The 15,545-nt window shown below is 35.5% G+C and overlaps 1 protein-coding gene across 2 annotated transcripts in view; it reads right to left on the reverse strand.

Moving 5' to 3' along the window:
- PPP3R1 (protein phosphatase 3 regulatory subunit B, alpha) overlaps positions 1–15,545 on the reverse strand; it is a 59,121-nt gene that overhangs the window by 24,322 nt on the left and 19,254 nt on the right. For both annotated transcript variants that reach the window (XM_060116834.1, XM_060116833.1), the window contains one exon: positions 635–674. In XM_060116834.1, the coding sequence (XP_059972817.1) occupies positions 635–674 (40 nt within the window). The remainder of the gene's footprint in view (positions 1–634; positions 675–15,545) is intronic.

Below are 15,545 nucleotides of genomic sequence, written 5' to 3' on the forward strand. Positions count from 1 at the left end.
AAGGAAGGTTCAGAAGAGTCTGGGAATTCCGGGACCTCAGGACGGTATCTAAATTTACCAGCATCCCCATTCCAATTCTCATGATCTCCCTCTTCCCCAATCATTGTAGTTTCACACAAGAGACCTTCTGATTTTTATTTAAGCTCCCTGGTCCTCTGATCCAAGAATTTCTAAGATTGTCACTTTCTTTCTTTATGTTCTCCAGTATAGTCAGAAACAGCCAGCCCACCCACACTTCTTATACTCCTCATCCTCCCCAGAAATGTCTTGTACAGCTCCTTAGTCTATCCGTTTTGCCTTCAATAAGCACTTTATTTTACATAACCACAAGTTAAGTAAGTTAACTGTTTACTTACAGCTTTGTTAATCTGAAAAACTTCAGTTGGGTTAAGCCACTGAGATTTGAGGGTCGGTTTGTAATTACAACATAGTGCAGACACTAATAATAAAGAGGTCTATAAAAAAATCTTTCCCTATTCTGGTAACTCAGAAACACTCTAAGTCAAATTCACTGCCATTTAAAATGGTTAAGGGCTAACTTCGCTATATAAATTTATAGAGGCGTAAGATTTACATACATACATATATAGAATGTGAAAATAAAAGAAGTTCTTGATAAGAATATTTGACTTACAGTGTGAGCACATTTCCAAAGGATAACTTGCCTCATTTCCCTGGAGGAAAAAAAAAAAAAAAATTAGTCACAAAATTGGCACAAATGTCTTTAAAAGATTGAACTTAAATATTCTGAGTCACAAAACATTGGGAAATAAGCCATAAACGAAATGTGTCTAGATCTATAAATATTTTTTGATTAAAAAAATTATACAGTATGATAGAAAGAGCTCTTGCATCAAACAGGCCTGAGTTGTGGCCCTGTCACTTAAGACTTATGCAAAGATTTGATTAAAATTTATTTTAAATATTTTTAACACCCTAAACATACTGTATATCAAATTTTAACACACTACAGACTGTCAGTGCTCCAAGTTGTCTTGCTGGATGAACTCATTTTTGGGTAGAGCTCAGAATAAAGCTTCTCCTGCCATTTCTATTTAATTGAAGAGTTTACTGAGACTGCAAAGCTGTTAAGAAAACAAAAATCCTTTTATACCTGCATGGAAACAGAATGTTCTGTACACTATGCAACAAAAATAAGAAAAATATTAATAGGAAGGTAGGTCCAATGTAAGACAGCCAGCCACTTGAACTCCAAATTTTTCTTTTCATGAGAAGTCTTATCTCATGGATAAACTCCAATATAATTCACCTGAACTCCTAATTTACAAAAAATTTACTTAAGGAAAAAAGTGCTCTAGAAAAACTACAGACCTGACCCAATGCCTACATTTAAAATTCTTGACGACTGAGTCCAGGGAGGTCAAGCTGGTGAAAGATCACACCATTTGATTAGCAACGGAACCAGAAGTAGTTCTAAATCTAAAACTGTAAAAATTCCAAGTATAACAGACTCACATGAAGTAAAAATCATGAAGAAAATCTTTTTAAAAGTCTACAGAATTTAAAGTAATACAAATTGAATTTTTAAAGTTCAACAATAAATTGAGTATACCATGCATCCTATATCCCATCTATTTAATCTTGACCCTGTCTAGCAGCAAATGTACAATGGGATTAACATATAAATATTGATATTTGAATATACCTACGTAACCTGAGAACTTATTGAGTGCAGCCTGAAATAAGAAGTACCATTTTAGTGTGGCTGGCCAGCTTTTAAACTCTTAAAAGTATCTCTTATTCTGAGTAAACTTAAGGTCTGAGAAAAGTTTATCAGTAAATTAGTATCTTTAATTCTTATCTTGCTGACAATAATTAGTCTTTTCCTTGAAAATTATAGCAGATAATTTAACTGGTTAATCTAGTTTTAGGTCACTTTAAACATCAAATATATATTAAAACAGAGACAAGAGTAGCAAACATTAATAAAAATGACATTATTAATTAGCAGAGATGGAGTTCTACTTATTTTGCACCTTACTTGATTGACCTTAAGATTCTTACCATGATTCCTATCTTTTACTGTCTCACATATTCTTTCATGTCTAAATTTTTTAAATACCCTTTAAAAATATTATTCCAGTCTACCTTACAACTAAGTATCTTTCTTATGAGGCTCTCAAAAAAGTATTATGATCCCTAGATTGTCGCTGTGAGGTTCGTTTGTTTTTTAATAATGTTGTAATTGTTTCATAAGTGAGGGCAAAAGCGTTATGTGGTACTTTCAGGGAGGACTTTGAAACCAGGTCCTTGTTTCTTCAGCCCACTGACCTTTACAGTGTTATCAATTCTTTATAAATGATACCATCCATCCTCTACCTGTACCATTCCCTGCTAGCTAACATCCACAAGACCCAAGGACCAATCTGGCTAGGGCTTTAGGGCTTTTCCATCAACACTGAATGCCTCATCTCTCTCCTAAACTTATTTCAACCTTAACCTGTCTAATTTTATACCCAGAAAAGATATCTTTCAAATATTAAGGTAAAATGTTTTTCCCAGATAACCAAAAACTAAAAAAATTAGGCTGCAATACACATGCACTGTAAGAATGTCAGAAGAAAATTCTTCAGGCAGAAGAAAAATGATACTAGATGAAAATCTGGATCTATACCAAGGGATGAAGATTACCAGAAATGGTAGTAAATATGTAGGTAAATATAAAAGACATTTTCCTCATTTTAAAATATCTTTAAAATATAATTGACTATTTAACACAAACATAACAAACTGTAGGGTATATAATGTGTAGAAGTAAAAGGTTTGACAAAAACAGAACAAATGTAGACAGAAATACCGATAATTTGTCAAGATCTTACAATGTGAGGGAAACATTACAACATTATTTAAAAGTAGAGCATGATGTTGAAGATGCATATTGTAAACCCTAGAGCAATACATACTAATAAAAAAAATAAAAATGAATCATAAAAATACTCAATCCAAAGAAAGGCAGATAAATAGGAAGCAAGGATCAAAAATCAAATGAGAAAAAAAATACAAAGTAACTAGCAAGGTGGTAGATTTAAATCCAAGCATTTTGAGAATTATATTAATTACGTTCAATGTAAATGGTCTAATAACTCCAATTCAAAGAAGATACAACTATATACTATCTACACAAAGTCTACTTTACAGATAGGCTGAAACTAAAAAGACAGGAGGAGATATACCACAGAAGTAATAATCAAAAGAAAGATACAGTGGCTAAGAATACTGGACAATGTAGAATTCAGAACAAGGAATATTACCAGGGATAAAGAGGACTATTTCATAACCTTAAAAGAGTCAATTCATTAGGAAGATTAACAATCCTAAATATATTGTGATATATAATGAGAAATATCCTTGGGTCTTCATTCATTTCTAGCACAAGAGCTCCTTAGAATGTCTCAAGTGTCGAGAGCTATAAAGATTTCTTTTGTTATGTTAATGAGGTGACTATGGGAAAGGACTAAAGGTAGGGGTTGGTGGCCAGGAGAACCAATCATGTGATTAGAGGTTGACCTTCCAATCTCTAGGGAAGAGAGATAGGCTGGGGGTTAAACCATTCACCAATGATTTAAGCTGGGCTGGAGACTGAGCTCAATCACCACTGATAAGTGATTTAATCAATCATGCCTATCTAATGAAGCCTCCAGAAAAACCAAAAGGATGGGTTGGAGAGCTTCTTGGTTGGGGGGCATGTGGAGATGCAGGGAGACTGGAGCACCTGGAGAGGACATGGAAGCTCTACACCCCTTCCCATGTACCTTGCCCTAGACATCTCTTCCATCTGGCTGTTCCTGAGTTACGTCCTTTTATAATATGTCAGTGATCTAGGAAGTAAAATGTTTCTATGAGTTCTGAGTGGCACTAGCAAATTACTCAAACTCAAGGTGGGGGCTGTTGGAACCTCCAATGTATAACCGGTTGGTCAGAACTTCAGTTAACAACCTGGACTTGCAATTCGCATCTAAAGGAGGAGGGGGCAGTCTTGTAGGACTGAGCCCTTAACTGCGGAAGCTGATGCTACCTCTAGATAGTGTCAGAATTGAGTTGAATTGTAGGACACCCAGCTGCTATCTGAGAATTCTGTGGATGTGTAGGGAAAAATACATTGTAACTGGGTCCCAGAACCCTTTCATATATAGTTATCCCTCAGTATCTACAGGGGATGGGTTCCAGGACCCTGGCAGATACCCAAATCCATGGATTCACTTGGATCATGTAGTATCGATACTACAGTATTTATTGAAAAAAATCCCTGTATTAGTGGACTCACACAGTTCAAACATCTGTTGCTCAAGGGCCAACTGTATATACTTAATAATAGGGCTTCAAAATTAAATGTGTCAAATACAGAGAACTGAAAGTTAAATAGACAGTCATATTTGGAGATTTTTAACATTTCTCTCACAGTAAATAACAGAAAATAAGTAGACCAAAGGAAAAAATAAGATGTGGAAGATCAGAACAACACACTATCAACCAAGATGTCCTAAAACAACAAAATATTCTTTTCTACTGCACACGAACATTCACGAAGACAGACATTATTCTGAGCCTCAAAAAAAGTCTCAATAAACTTTAAAGGTTTGAAATCATACAGAATATATTTTTTCATTACAATGGAATTAAGCAAGAGAGGTATTCAGAAACATCCAAATATTTGAAAATGAACAACACAATTCTAAATAACACATGAGTCACAGAAGAAATGATGAGAGAAATCAGAAAATATTTTGAACAGAGTAAAAACTGAAGCTATCAGAATTTAAAGGATGGAGGTTAAGCAGTCTTTTGAGGACAGCGCTATTACAAGGGAAGTCCAAAACACAATGATCTGTTCCCACCTTAAAAAGCTAGAAAAAGAATAAATTAAACCCAAGGCAAGGGGAAAAAGAGAAAAAAAGCAGAAATTAATGAACTAGAAAATGGACAAACGGAAAGAAAAATCAGTAAAACCAAAACTCATTTTTGCAAAAGGTCAATAACTAACACCCCAGGCAAATCACTAGAGATTTTACAGACGTTAAAAGAAAAATAAACGGATATTCAAAAAAAGTATGAAAATAAATTTTATAACTTAGATGAAATGGACAAGTTTCTTGAAAAATAAAACTACCAAAACTGACTCAAGAAAAAAATTAAGTTGAACAGCTCTATTGCTATTAAAATAAACTGAATTTGAGTTAAAAAGAACACACAAAACCTTCTTAACAAAGAAAACTAAAGACTTGATGGCTTCATTGGTCAATTCTATCATACATTCAAAGTCTGAAAAACATACCAATCCTATACAAATTCATTCAGAAAGCAGAAGGGGAAGGAATAGTTCTTACCTCATTTTATGAGGCCAGCTTACTACCCTGACAGCAAAATCAGAGAGTGACATTACAAAAAAGAAAACTATACTCCAATATTTCTTCATGACCATGGATGGAAAAATCCTTAACAATATTTGATTAAATTAAATCCAGAAAAAAATTTTAAAGAATAAAAACCATGACCAACTGGGCTTCCCTGGTGGCACAGTGGTTGGGAGTCTGCCTGCCGATGCAGTGGACACGGGTTCGTGCCCCAGTCTGGGAGGATCCCGCATGCCTCAGAGCGGCTGGGCCTGTGAGCCATGGCCGCTGAGCCTGCGCGTCCGGAGCCTGTGCTCCGCAACGGGAGAGGCCACAACAGTGAGAGGCCTGCGTACCGCAAAAAAAAGAAAAAAAAAAAAATCATGACCAACTGAGGATTATCCAAGTAATGCAAGGTTGGTTTAATATTCAAAATTAACATGGTTCACTATACTAACAGAATAAAAAATACCATACCTATGGTCATCTCAACAGATAGAATAAAAGCATCTGACAAATTTAAATACCCCTTCGCAACAAAACAAGAACAGCTCAGTAAACTAAGAATCTTCCTCAGTCTATAAAGGCTATCTACAAAAAGCCTACAGCTAACATTATACTTAATATCATGAAGGAATGCCTTCTCCCCAAGATCAGGAACAACATAAAAGTTATCTGCACCAGTGCAATAAGGCAAGACAAAAGAAATAAAAGACATACAGATTGGAAAAAGGGAGTTAAACTGCCTTTACTTGCAAATGACATCATTGTACATGTAGACAAATCCTAGACAAACTACAAATAAGCTATCAGAACTAATAAATGAATGAAACAAGGTCACAGGATACAAGGTCAATATATAAAATTGAACGTATTTCTACATTCTGCAAGCAATGAAAAATGAAATTAGGATCCCGTTCACTTAGAAAATCATCAAAAATACAAAATATTTAGTAAAATATGTTCAAGGATTGTACAATGAAGACCATGAAACATAACTGAGAGAAATTCAAGATGATCTAAAAAAATAGAAAGCTATACCATGTGCATAGATCAGAAGACTCATTAAGATGGCAATTCTTCCCATACTGATTAACAGACAAAAAACAATCCCAATTAAAATCCCAGTAAAATATTTTATAGAAGTCAATACACTGATTCTAAAATGTATATGGAAATGCAAAGGATATAAACAGCAAACAATCTGAAAAAGAAGAACAATGTTGAAGGACTTCAAACTCTCTCACTTGAAGAATTATTATAAATCTAAAGTCATCAACAGAGTAACAGTGGTATAAGAGTAGACATAAAGTTCAATGGAGCAGAATAAAATGAAAAAAAAAATACATAAACACACAGAGTCGAGTGATATCTGACAAGATGTCCAGGTAATTCAATGGGGGAAAACCTCTGCAACAAATGATGCTAAAACAAATGGATAGCAGTATACAAAAGAAAAAAAAAAGAAAAAAACCCCCAAAGATCTGAATAGATATTTTACAACAAAAGATATATACATAACAAATAAGCGCATGAAAAGATGTTTCACACCATTAGATATTAGAGAAATGCAAATTTAAACTACAATGCGATACCACTACATGTGCAACTAGTGTGTGTGTGTTTGTGTGTGTGTGTGTGTGTGTGTGTGGCTAAAATTTAAAAACAGAGATACCAAATGTTACTGAAAATGTAGAACAAATGCTTGTGTGCTGCGCAGAATCCCAGGATGTCCTAAAATTTCCAGCCTCTGGTATATAAACATCTCCCAGTTATTCAAACACTAATCTAGGTACTGCTGCAAAGTGATTTTGTATATGTAATTAAGGTTCCAAAACAATTGATCTTAGGATAAGATTGTTCAGGTGGATCTGTTATAGTCATAAGAGCCTTTTAAAAAGAGAGAGGGGAAGTCAGAGATTCAAAGCCTAAGAATTCAACACCAGGGAGATGGAGTGAGTCTCTTAAGAGCTGAGTGGCCTCCAGCTGACAGTGAGCAAGGAAACCAGGATCTCAATCCTACAACGGCAAAGAACGGAATTCTGCCAATAACGTAAATAAGCTTGGAAACAGAAGCTTCCTCAAAACCCCCAGATTAGAATTCAGTCTGGATTTCAGCTCTGTGATCCCTGAAGACCCCATGCTAAATTTCTGACCTACAGAATTATGAAACAATAAATAGGTGCTGTTTTAAGCTACTAGGTTTTTGGTAATTTGTTACTCAGCAATAGAAAACTAACACCCAGACATACAGTACATGTAGCTAAAAGGAAAATGTTGACATATCAAGTGTCAACTAAAAATGAAACTCATACATTGCTGGTGGGAACTAAAATGAAAACATGGCCACACAAAGATTTGTACTCATATGTCCATAGAAGCTTTAGTGTTAGTAGCCTAAACAAGACACAACCTAAATGTCCATCAGGTGTCAAACAGATAATACTGTGGTGTATCCAAACAATGGAGTGCTACTCACTAATGAATAGGCAAAGACTACTGATACACATAACATAGATAATTCTCAAAAGTTATGTTAAAAGAACCCAGATACAAAAGGTTACATGCAGCATGATTCCATTTATAAATCCTAGAAAAGGCAAACTATAGTTACTGAAAGATCAGGGGTTGCCACGGATCGGAGGGTGAATGCAATGGGGTACCAAGTAACATTTGAGGGTAACAGAAATGTTCTACATCTTGATTGTGGTGATGCTTAAAAAACTATATACATTTATCAGGACACATTAACTGTACACATGAAATTGGTTAACTTTATTATATGGCAAGTTATACCTCAATAGAGCTGATTTTTAAAACTTAATAAGGAGTCCCAGGTATAATGGAATTGTTTCATAACACATAAATTTAAGTCTCTAGTTAAGATAAAAATCTTATCACTTCTTAGAAAATAATAATATAGTTTCCTGTCATGCTATTATTCCAAAACCATATGGGATCTTTATTTTTATAAGACACATATGCATTTCAAGATAGCAGATTATATATTTTTCAGATTATCTTATAGTATCATGAGGAACCAGAAACTATTTATTAGTAATCTTGACCCTTATAATTTTTTCCATCCGCTATTTAGTCCCTTTCTCAGATTATAAAGTCCAGGATGGCAACAATCTCTTGTTATCTTTTTATATCCCTAGCCAGATTTAACATTATCCTAAATTTATTGAAGGAAGAGTTTTACAGGTGCATGTAAAAATCTACCTAGCCTTAAGGAACTTGGTTTAAGTGGAATTTTAAGCATCCATGTGTTGAACAGTGAGCCTGTCACTTTGAGGAAAATAACTGACACATGAAACATGAAATATAGAAAACCTCAGCAAAGAAATAGAAGATATAAAAAAGAACCAAATAGGAATTTTAGAACTGAAAAACAATAATTGATATAGTAACACAGTAAGTAAACTCAACAGAATAGAGCTGACAGAGGAAAGAGTCAGTAAACTGGCAGATGGAGGGAAACAAATTACCCAGTCTGAACAACAGAAAGAAAAAAGACTGAAAAAAATAATCTACAGAGCTTCAGGGAACTGTGGGACTATAAAAAAGATTTAACACTTGTCTTATACTTCTGAGAATAAAGAATATCTGTTTTAGAAGTTACTAAGATGGTCTGATTTTATCCTAGAAAAAAACTGATTTGTGGTAAATTGGCAAACTTTGTCTTTCAGCAAATAAAGACATTTGGACTTATTCTAACTTTTTCCTCAAGTCCATATTATTCAGCATTTAAAAAATAAATGTATCATGCTTATCAATTTTGGTATACATAAAAATCAGCAAGAATATGAAAATATGTTCTAAAGAAATTTTCTGGCAAAGAAATGAAGAAAATATTTTTGGATCTCTTTTATCTCATTTTGTTTAGAGTTTCTTTGATCTTCAAGTGTCAAGATGTGAGAAAACAAAAATAAATTTTATAGATGCATACTGTAAAGTTTAGGATATTTTTAAAGGGCATGCTGTCAGAATATTTAGACATTCATCTTTATCTAGCAGACTTTAAGAAGTGACAGCATTGTCTTATTTGGTTATAGACTCTCCTTGTGAACTATAAATATTATTTCAGTAATAAGAGTAACTGCTTGCTTATCTGAAGTGCATATAAATGCTTAAAAGATAAAAGTGAGCATCAAGGAAAGTAAAAATCTCAAGTTTTTTAATAACTGAAATTTTAAGAATTTGATTCTCCCAATATACCATTAAGGATAAGGTAGGTTTTTATAAATGTTCCTTATCCAACTGAGTTAGTTCCCCCTAAGTATCTTTTTCCTAAATGTTTTTTTTTTCAAAGTATGAATGGGTCCTGAATTTTATCAAATGCTTTTTCTTCATCAACTGATACGATCATGTAATTTTTCTTCTTTAGCATGTTAATATGGTGCATTAGTTGATTTTCAAATAGTGAAGCAGCCCGACTCCATCCCTGCAATGAGCCATAAATTCTATTCGCTTATATTTTGTTAAGGACTTTTGCATCTACATTGATATAGTAATATTGACCTACAGTTTTCTTCTTGGGTTTTTTTTTTTTTTTTTTTTTTGTATCAAGGCAATAGGGCTAGTTAAACTACCTAATTCATATTGGGTGAGATGTGGTGGTCTGTATTTTTCAAGGAACTGGTCCATACATCAAAGTTGTCAAATTTATGTTTGTAGAGTTGTTCATAGTATTCCCGTTATTATCTTTTTCATACCTGCAGGGTCTATGGTGATACCTTTCTTTTTTTTAAAATTTATTTATTATTACTTTTTGGCTGCATTGGGTCTTCGTTGCTGTGCGCAGGCTTTCCCTAGCTGCAGCGAGCAGGGGCTACTCTTCACTGCAGTGCACGGGCTTCTCATGGTGGTGGCTTCTCTAGTTGCGGAGCACAGGGTCTAGGCACGTGGGTGTCAGTAGTTGTGGCTCACGGGCTCTAGAGCCCAGGCTCAGTAGTTGTGAAGGACAGGCTTAGTGCTCCACGGCATGTGGGATCTTCCCGGACCAGGGCTCAAACCCATGTCACCTGCACTGGCAGGTGGATTCTCAACCACTGCGCCACCAGGGAAGTCCAATACCTTCTATTTCATTCCTGATACTGATATTTTGTTTTTTCTTTAATTTCTCTCAGTCTTGCTAGAAGTTTGTCAATTTATTGATTTTTTTGAAGAACCAGCTCTTTCATTGATTTCCTTTACTGTTTCTCTGTTTTCAATTTCACTTTTATCTTTATTCCCTTCCTTTGGGTAGATTTTTCTTTCTTTTTGGTTCTTGAGATAGAAGCCCTCTTTCTTCCTCTCTCAGGAATCCAATGACACAAGTGTTAAATCTTTTTTATAGTCCCACAGTTCCCTGAGGCTCTGTACATTATTTTTATCAGTCTGTTTTCTTTCTGTTGTTCAGACTGGGTAACCTCTTTTCCTCTATCTGCCAGTTTACTGATTCTTTTCTCTGTCTGCTGAGTTTACACACTGCATCAGTTTATACACTGCTCTGTTCTGTTGAGTTTACACACTGCAACACTGCATTACTGTATCAATGATTGTTTTTCAGTTCTAAATTGCCATTTGGTTCTTTATATCTTCTATTTCTTTGCTGAGGTTTTCTATATTTCATGTTTCATGTGTCAGTTATTTTCCTTGAAATGACAGCCTCACTATTCATTTTTGAGAACGTGTCTGTCAAATACTCAAGTGTGAATGACCAGATTTTGTCAGTTGTTTTCAAGCAATTTTGGTATTCTATGAAAAAGATAGCTACTTCAGCTTAAAAATCACATAAGTGCTTGTTTTTCTGTAAAACAACCACCGTAAATTACATATGCAGAAATGATGATTTATACATATCATTTCATCATACAGGGTATTAAAGATACATGTACACAGTGGTTAGATTTGATAAAATTAATACTTTTTACTGCTTTACCAAGGATATTGTGAAACTGGTATTTTTTAAAACTGCAATTGCATGGCAGTGAATACAATGATTACTGGTACAGTACAGTATCACTGTTCTGATTCATGCTAAGGTATCAGCAGTTTTACAAGCCAGTGCTTTTGCACCATCAGTGCAAATGTAAACAGAGTGGATAAAACAAATATTATTTTTGTGTTATAATGAAAACATTTTGACCTCATGGACCCCCTGAAAGAGCCTTGGGGATTTCCTGGGTATACATGGACCACTCTGAAAACTACTGATCCAATCCAAAGATCATATTTAAATTTTGAGAATTGAGAGTATTAGCATTTGAAGAGAAATTCACCAGTGAAAAAGCAATCCAATACAGCAACAAAACCAGCAGACTATGGATCTATTCTCTATTTGTTCTAATACTTTATTATGGTTCCATAATAATATTCTATATTATTCTACAATACATAAATATGTCCCAATAGCATTCTTTATAGAAAAAAAAATCTCGGATCATGTATTGTATTCAATAGTCATGTCTCTCTTTAGCATACTTTAAATCGGAACAATTCTTCAGTCTGTTTATATCTTTCATGACTTTGACATTTATAAAGAATACTGGCCAGTTATTCTGTAGACTTGTCCCTCAAAGGGTTTACCTAATGCTTCCTCAGGATTTGATTCAGATTATACCCCTCTGGTAAAATACCAAAAAGGTGGTAATGTGTTCTTCCCAGATGTCAGGAAAAAGATAATGTTGGTTTTTCTCACTACTGGTAATGTTAACTTTGGTCACTTAGATAAGCTCTGCCAGATTTCTCTGTTATAAAGTTGCATTTTCCTCTTTGTATTTAATACATCTTGCGGGAAGATATTTTTAGTCTATGTAAAGATCTAAGTTACTCCTCAAACTTTCATCCACTCATTTTAAACATCCACTGATGATTCTTGTCTGAATCAATTATATTATAATGGCTGCTGGGATAGCCAGCCTCTAAGATGATTCCCACCTCCTGATATTCACAGCCTTGTATAATTCTCTTCCCTTGTGTAACTTGCCTTTAACCAATGGAGTATGACAATATCAAGGGGACATCAGTTTTGTGATTAGCTTACAAAAGACTGTGACTTCTATTTTGCCAACAAGTCTTTCTATAACTTTCTCAGCTTGCACACTTTAATGAAGCTCAAAAAGCAAGAAACGAAGGGTGATCTCCAGCCAACAGCCCACAAAGAACTGAATGCTGCCAACAACCAATGAATGAGTGTGGAAGTAGATCCTTCCCCAGTCAAGCATTCAGATGAGACCACAAACCCAAGGTTAATACCTTCATTTCAGCCTTACAAGTGACCATGAAGCAGAGAACACAGCTAAGCCCAGAGAAACTGTGAAATAATGTGTGTTGTTTTAAGCCATTGCACTTTGGGGTAATTTGTTACAAAGCAATAGGTAACTGATACAATTGCCATATGACAGTTTTCTAATTTCATCATTCCTTCAACATTTTTTTTTTTTTTTTTTTTTTTTGCGGTACACGGGCCTCTCACCGCTGCGGCCCCTCCCGCTGTGGAGCACAGGCTCCGACGCGCAGGCCCAGCAGCCATGGCTCACGGGCCCAGCCGCTACGTGGCACGTGGGATCCTACCGGACAGGGGCACGAACCCATGTCCCCCGCATTGGCAGGCGGACTCTCAACCACTGCGCCACCAGGGAAGCCCCCTTCAACATTTTTTACTTGGCTTCCTCCTGCAGGGAAAGATTCCTTTTTCCTCCCTATCTGTAAGTACTTAGGTATTTCAGTGTGGACTTAATGGATTTTATTTCAATGGGTTATAATCTTTTATCATTATCTAATTTGATGTTTAAATTGTCCCACATTTGGCCAGTGGGAACCTGCCCCTTCAGGCTGGTTCCTGTGTCCTTGTAATATATTCCCATCATTCTTTGGGCCTTCCTAACCTTCTGGCACAGGACGTTCCAAGCATACATTGTACTTTCCCTGCCCCAGTCCTGAAATCAGCTATTTCTCCAAGAGCCCAAGATTCTTTTAGTGGAGAATGGTTAGTGGTACCACTTGATGAAGAAAAGTTCTTAATTTTAATGCAGTCTAACTTATTTATCTCTTATTTTATACTATGACTAATTCATAACACACCAGATTATTCTTTTACTGAGCTGAATATAAATATAGCTTTACTATATGAATTTGTAACTTTTTATATTGCTTTATTAATATTCTGAAGTATTTTTCTGCAGGTAAAGAGCCTGCTATTTATACCCTTTAACAGAACAATTAGTGAGGAGAGGGGGAAATGCCCATCCATGTGTCTGTCATACAACATGCTAGGCATGATCAAAGTATAAACACAGCAGATTCTCAAGTCCCCCAAACATACAATTTTGAAACTGTAAAGGGGCTATGGACATCCAGGTTGATATATCCGGCAAGTACAGAACCTGGGCTCAGGGGAAAGATCATGACTAGAGATACGATTTTGGAAATTATCAGCATACAGATAATAGCCTTCACCACTAAAAGGAGAGTCCATTAAAAAAGGGAAAATGAAATAAAAAATAGAATACTAACACTTAAAAAATTATATGAGAAATTCACTAAGAATAAAGCAAATTATTAAATACAGAAAGAGAATCAGTAGAATACAGATCTATTTTAATAGTTTAATATTCCATTATGGCTTTATCATAATCTATATTATTTCATGATGTCTTCTTAGACTATAATAGAGCATATATAGTATTTGGTTTCTATTATGGATCATATTCTAATATTGTTCTAGAAAGCATACAAGAAAAAATTTTAAGAGGGAGTTAAGAGTCACAAAGGAGACAAATAACAATTATTCCCATTTTGGGGTGTAGGTTCAGACTTTATATAAGTCATACTATTAAAAGCAAGGTGTAGGACTTCCCTGGTGGCACGGTGGTTAAGAATCCGCCTGCCAATGAACCCCAGGGGACACGGGTTCAAGCCCTGGTCCGGGAAGATCCCACGTGCCACGGAACAACTAAGCCCATGTACCACAACTACTGAAGCCCACGTGCCTAGAGCCCACGTTCCGCAACGAGAAGCCACTGTCATGAAAAGCCTGCGCACCGCAACGAAGAGCAGCCCCTGCTCACTGCAACTAGAGAAAGCTCGTGCGCAGCAACGAAGACACAACACAGCCATAAATAAATAAATAAATACTTTTTATTTTTTAAAAAGGCAAGGTGTAACTTTAATTTGCTCAGTAACAACTCTTAGTTATGCAGATTGCTACACAAAGAGTAATTACCAACACTAGCCCTACAAAACTATCTCTAAAATGATCTTAATTGGTGGCTCTTTTCATCTGGTTTTATTCTAACAATGAAATTACTTTTCTTCAAATTAAGACAATTTACATGAAGTTCTAAAATCCTTCAGCTACTTTAAATGTACCAATCTAAATTTCAGTAACTACTTTAGCTCAAACTAAACATGCAATTGGGATTTTTTTTAACTTTGGTTCTTTTAAAATATTTATTTATTATTTATCTATCTATCTATCTATTTATTTATTTATTTATGGCTGCACTGGGTCTTCGTTGCTGTGCATTGGTTTTCTCTAGTTGTGGCGAGCAGGGGCTACTCTTCATTGCGGTGCACGGGCTTCTCATTGAAGTGGCTTCTCTTGTTGCGGAGCAGGGGCTCTAGGTGTGCAGGCTTCAGTAGTTGTGGCACATGGGCTCAGTAGTTGTGGCTCACAGGCTCTAGAGCGCAGGCTCAGTAGTTGTGGCGCATGGGCTTAGCTGCTCCACGGCATGTGGGACCTTCCTGGACCAGGGCTCAAACCCATGTCCCCTGAATTGGCAGGCAGATTTTTCTTTTTCCTTTAGAATTATTTTATTAAATCATAAACATACAACTGCTTCTTAACTCTACACACACACAAAGTTTTTCAAGGAATAACATTCTATCCTATTGCACTATGATCCTGGCTAATAGTGTTCCAAAACTTTGAGAAAAACTGTTAAAAATGTTTCACATGTTACAACTTACACATTTAACATTATCTAAGAAGGAATGCTCCTGTTGCAACAAAAAATAGAAATGAGGTTTTTCCTCTCCTGGTAACAAGGAAAATAAAGGGAAGAGTGAACAGGCTAGGGAAGCAGCATAAACTGGCCTGAAAGAGTTAATCAATCCTAGTTATCTTGTAACTGTTACTAGTCTGTATTATCTGTAACTAGATTTGTCCTTCACAAAGCAACCTCTAACACTCTGACTCTGTGTGAA

Source organism: Mesoplodon densirostris, chromosome 14, assembly GCF_025265405.1.
Source record: "Mesoplodon densirostris isolate mMesDen1 chromosome 14, mMesDen1 primary haplotype, whole genome shotgun sequence".
In the NCBI taxonomy this organism is placed as follows: domain Eukaryota; kingdom Metazoa; phylum Chordata; class Mammalia; order Artiodactyla; family Ziphiidae; genus Mesoplodon; species Mesoplodon densirostris.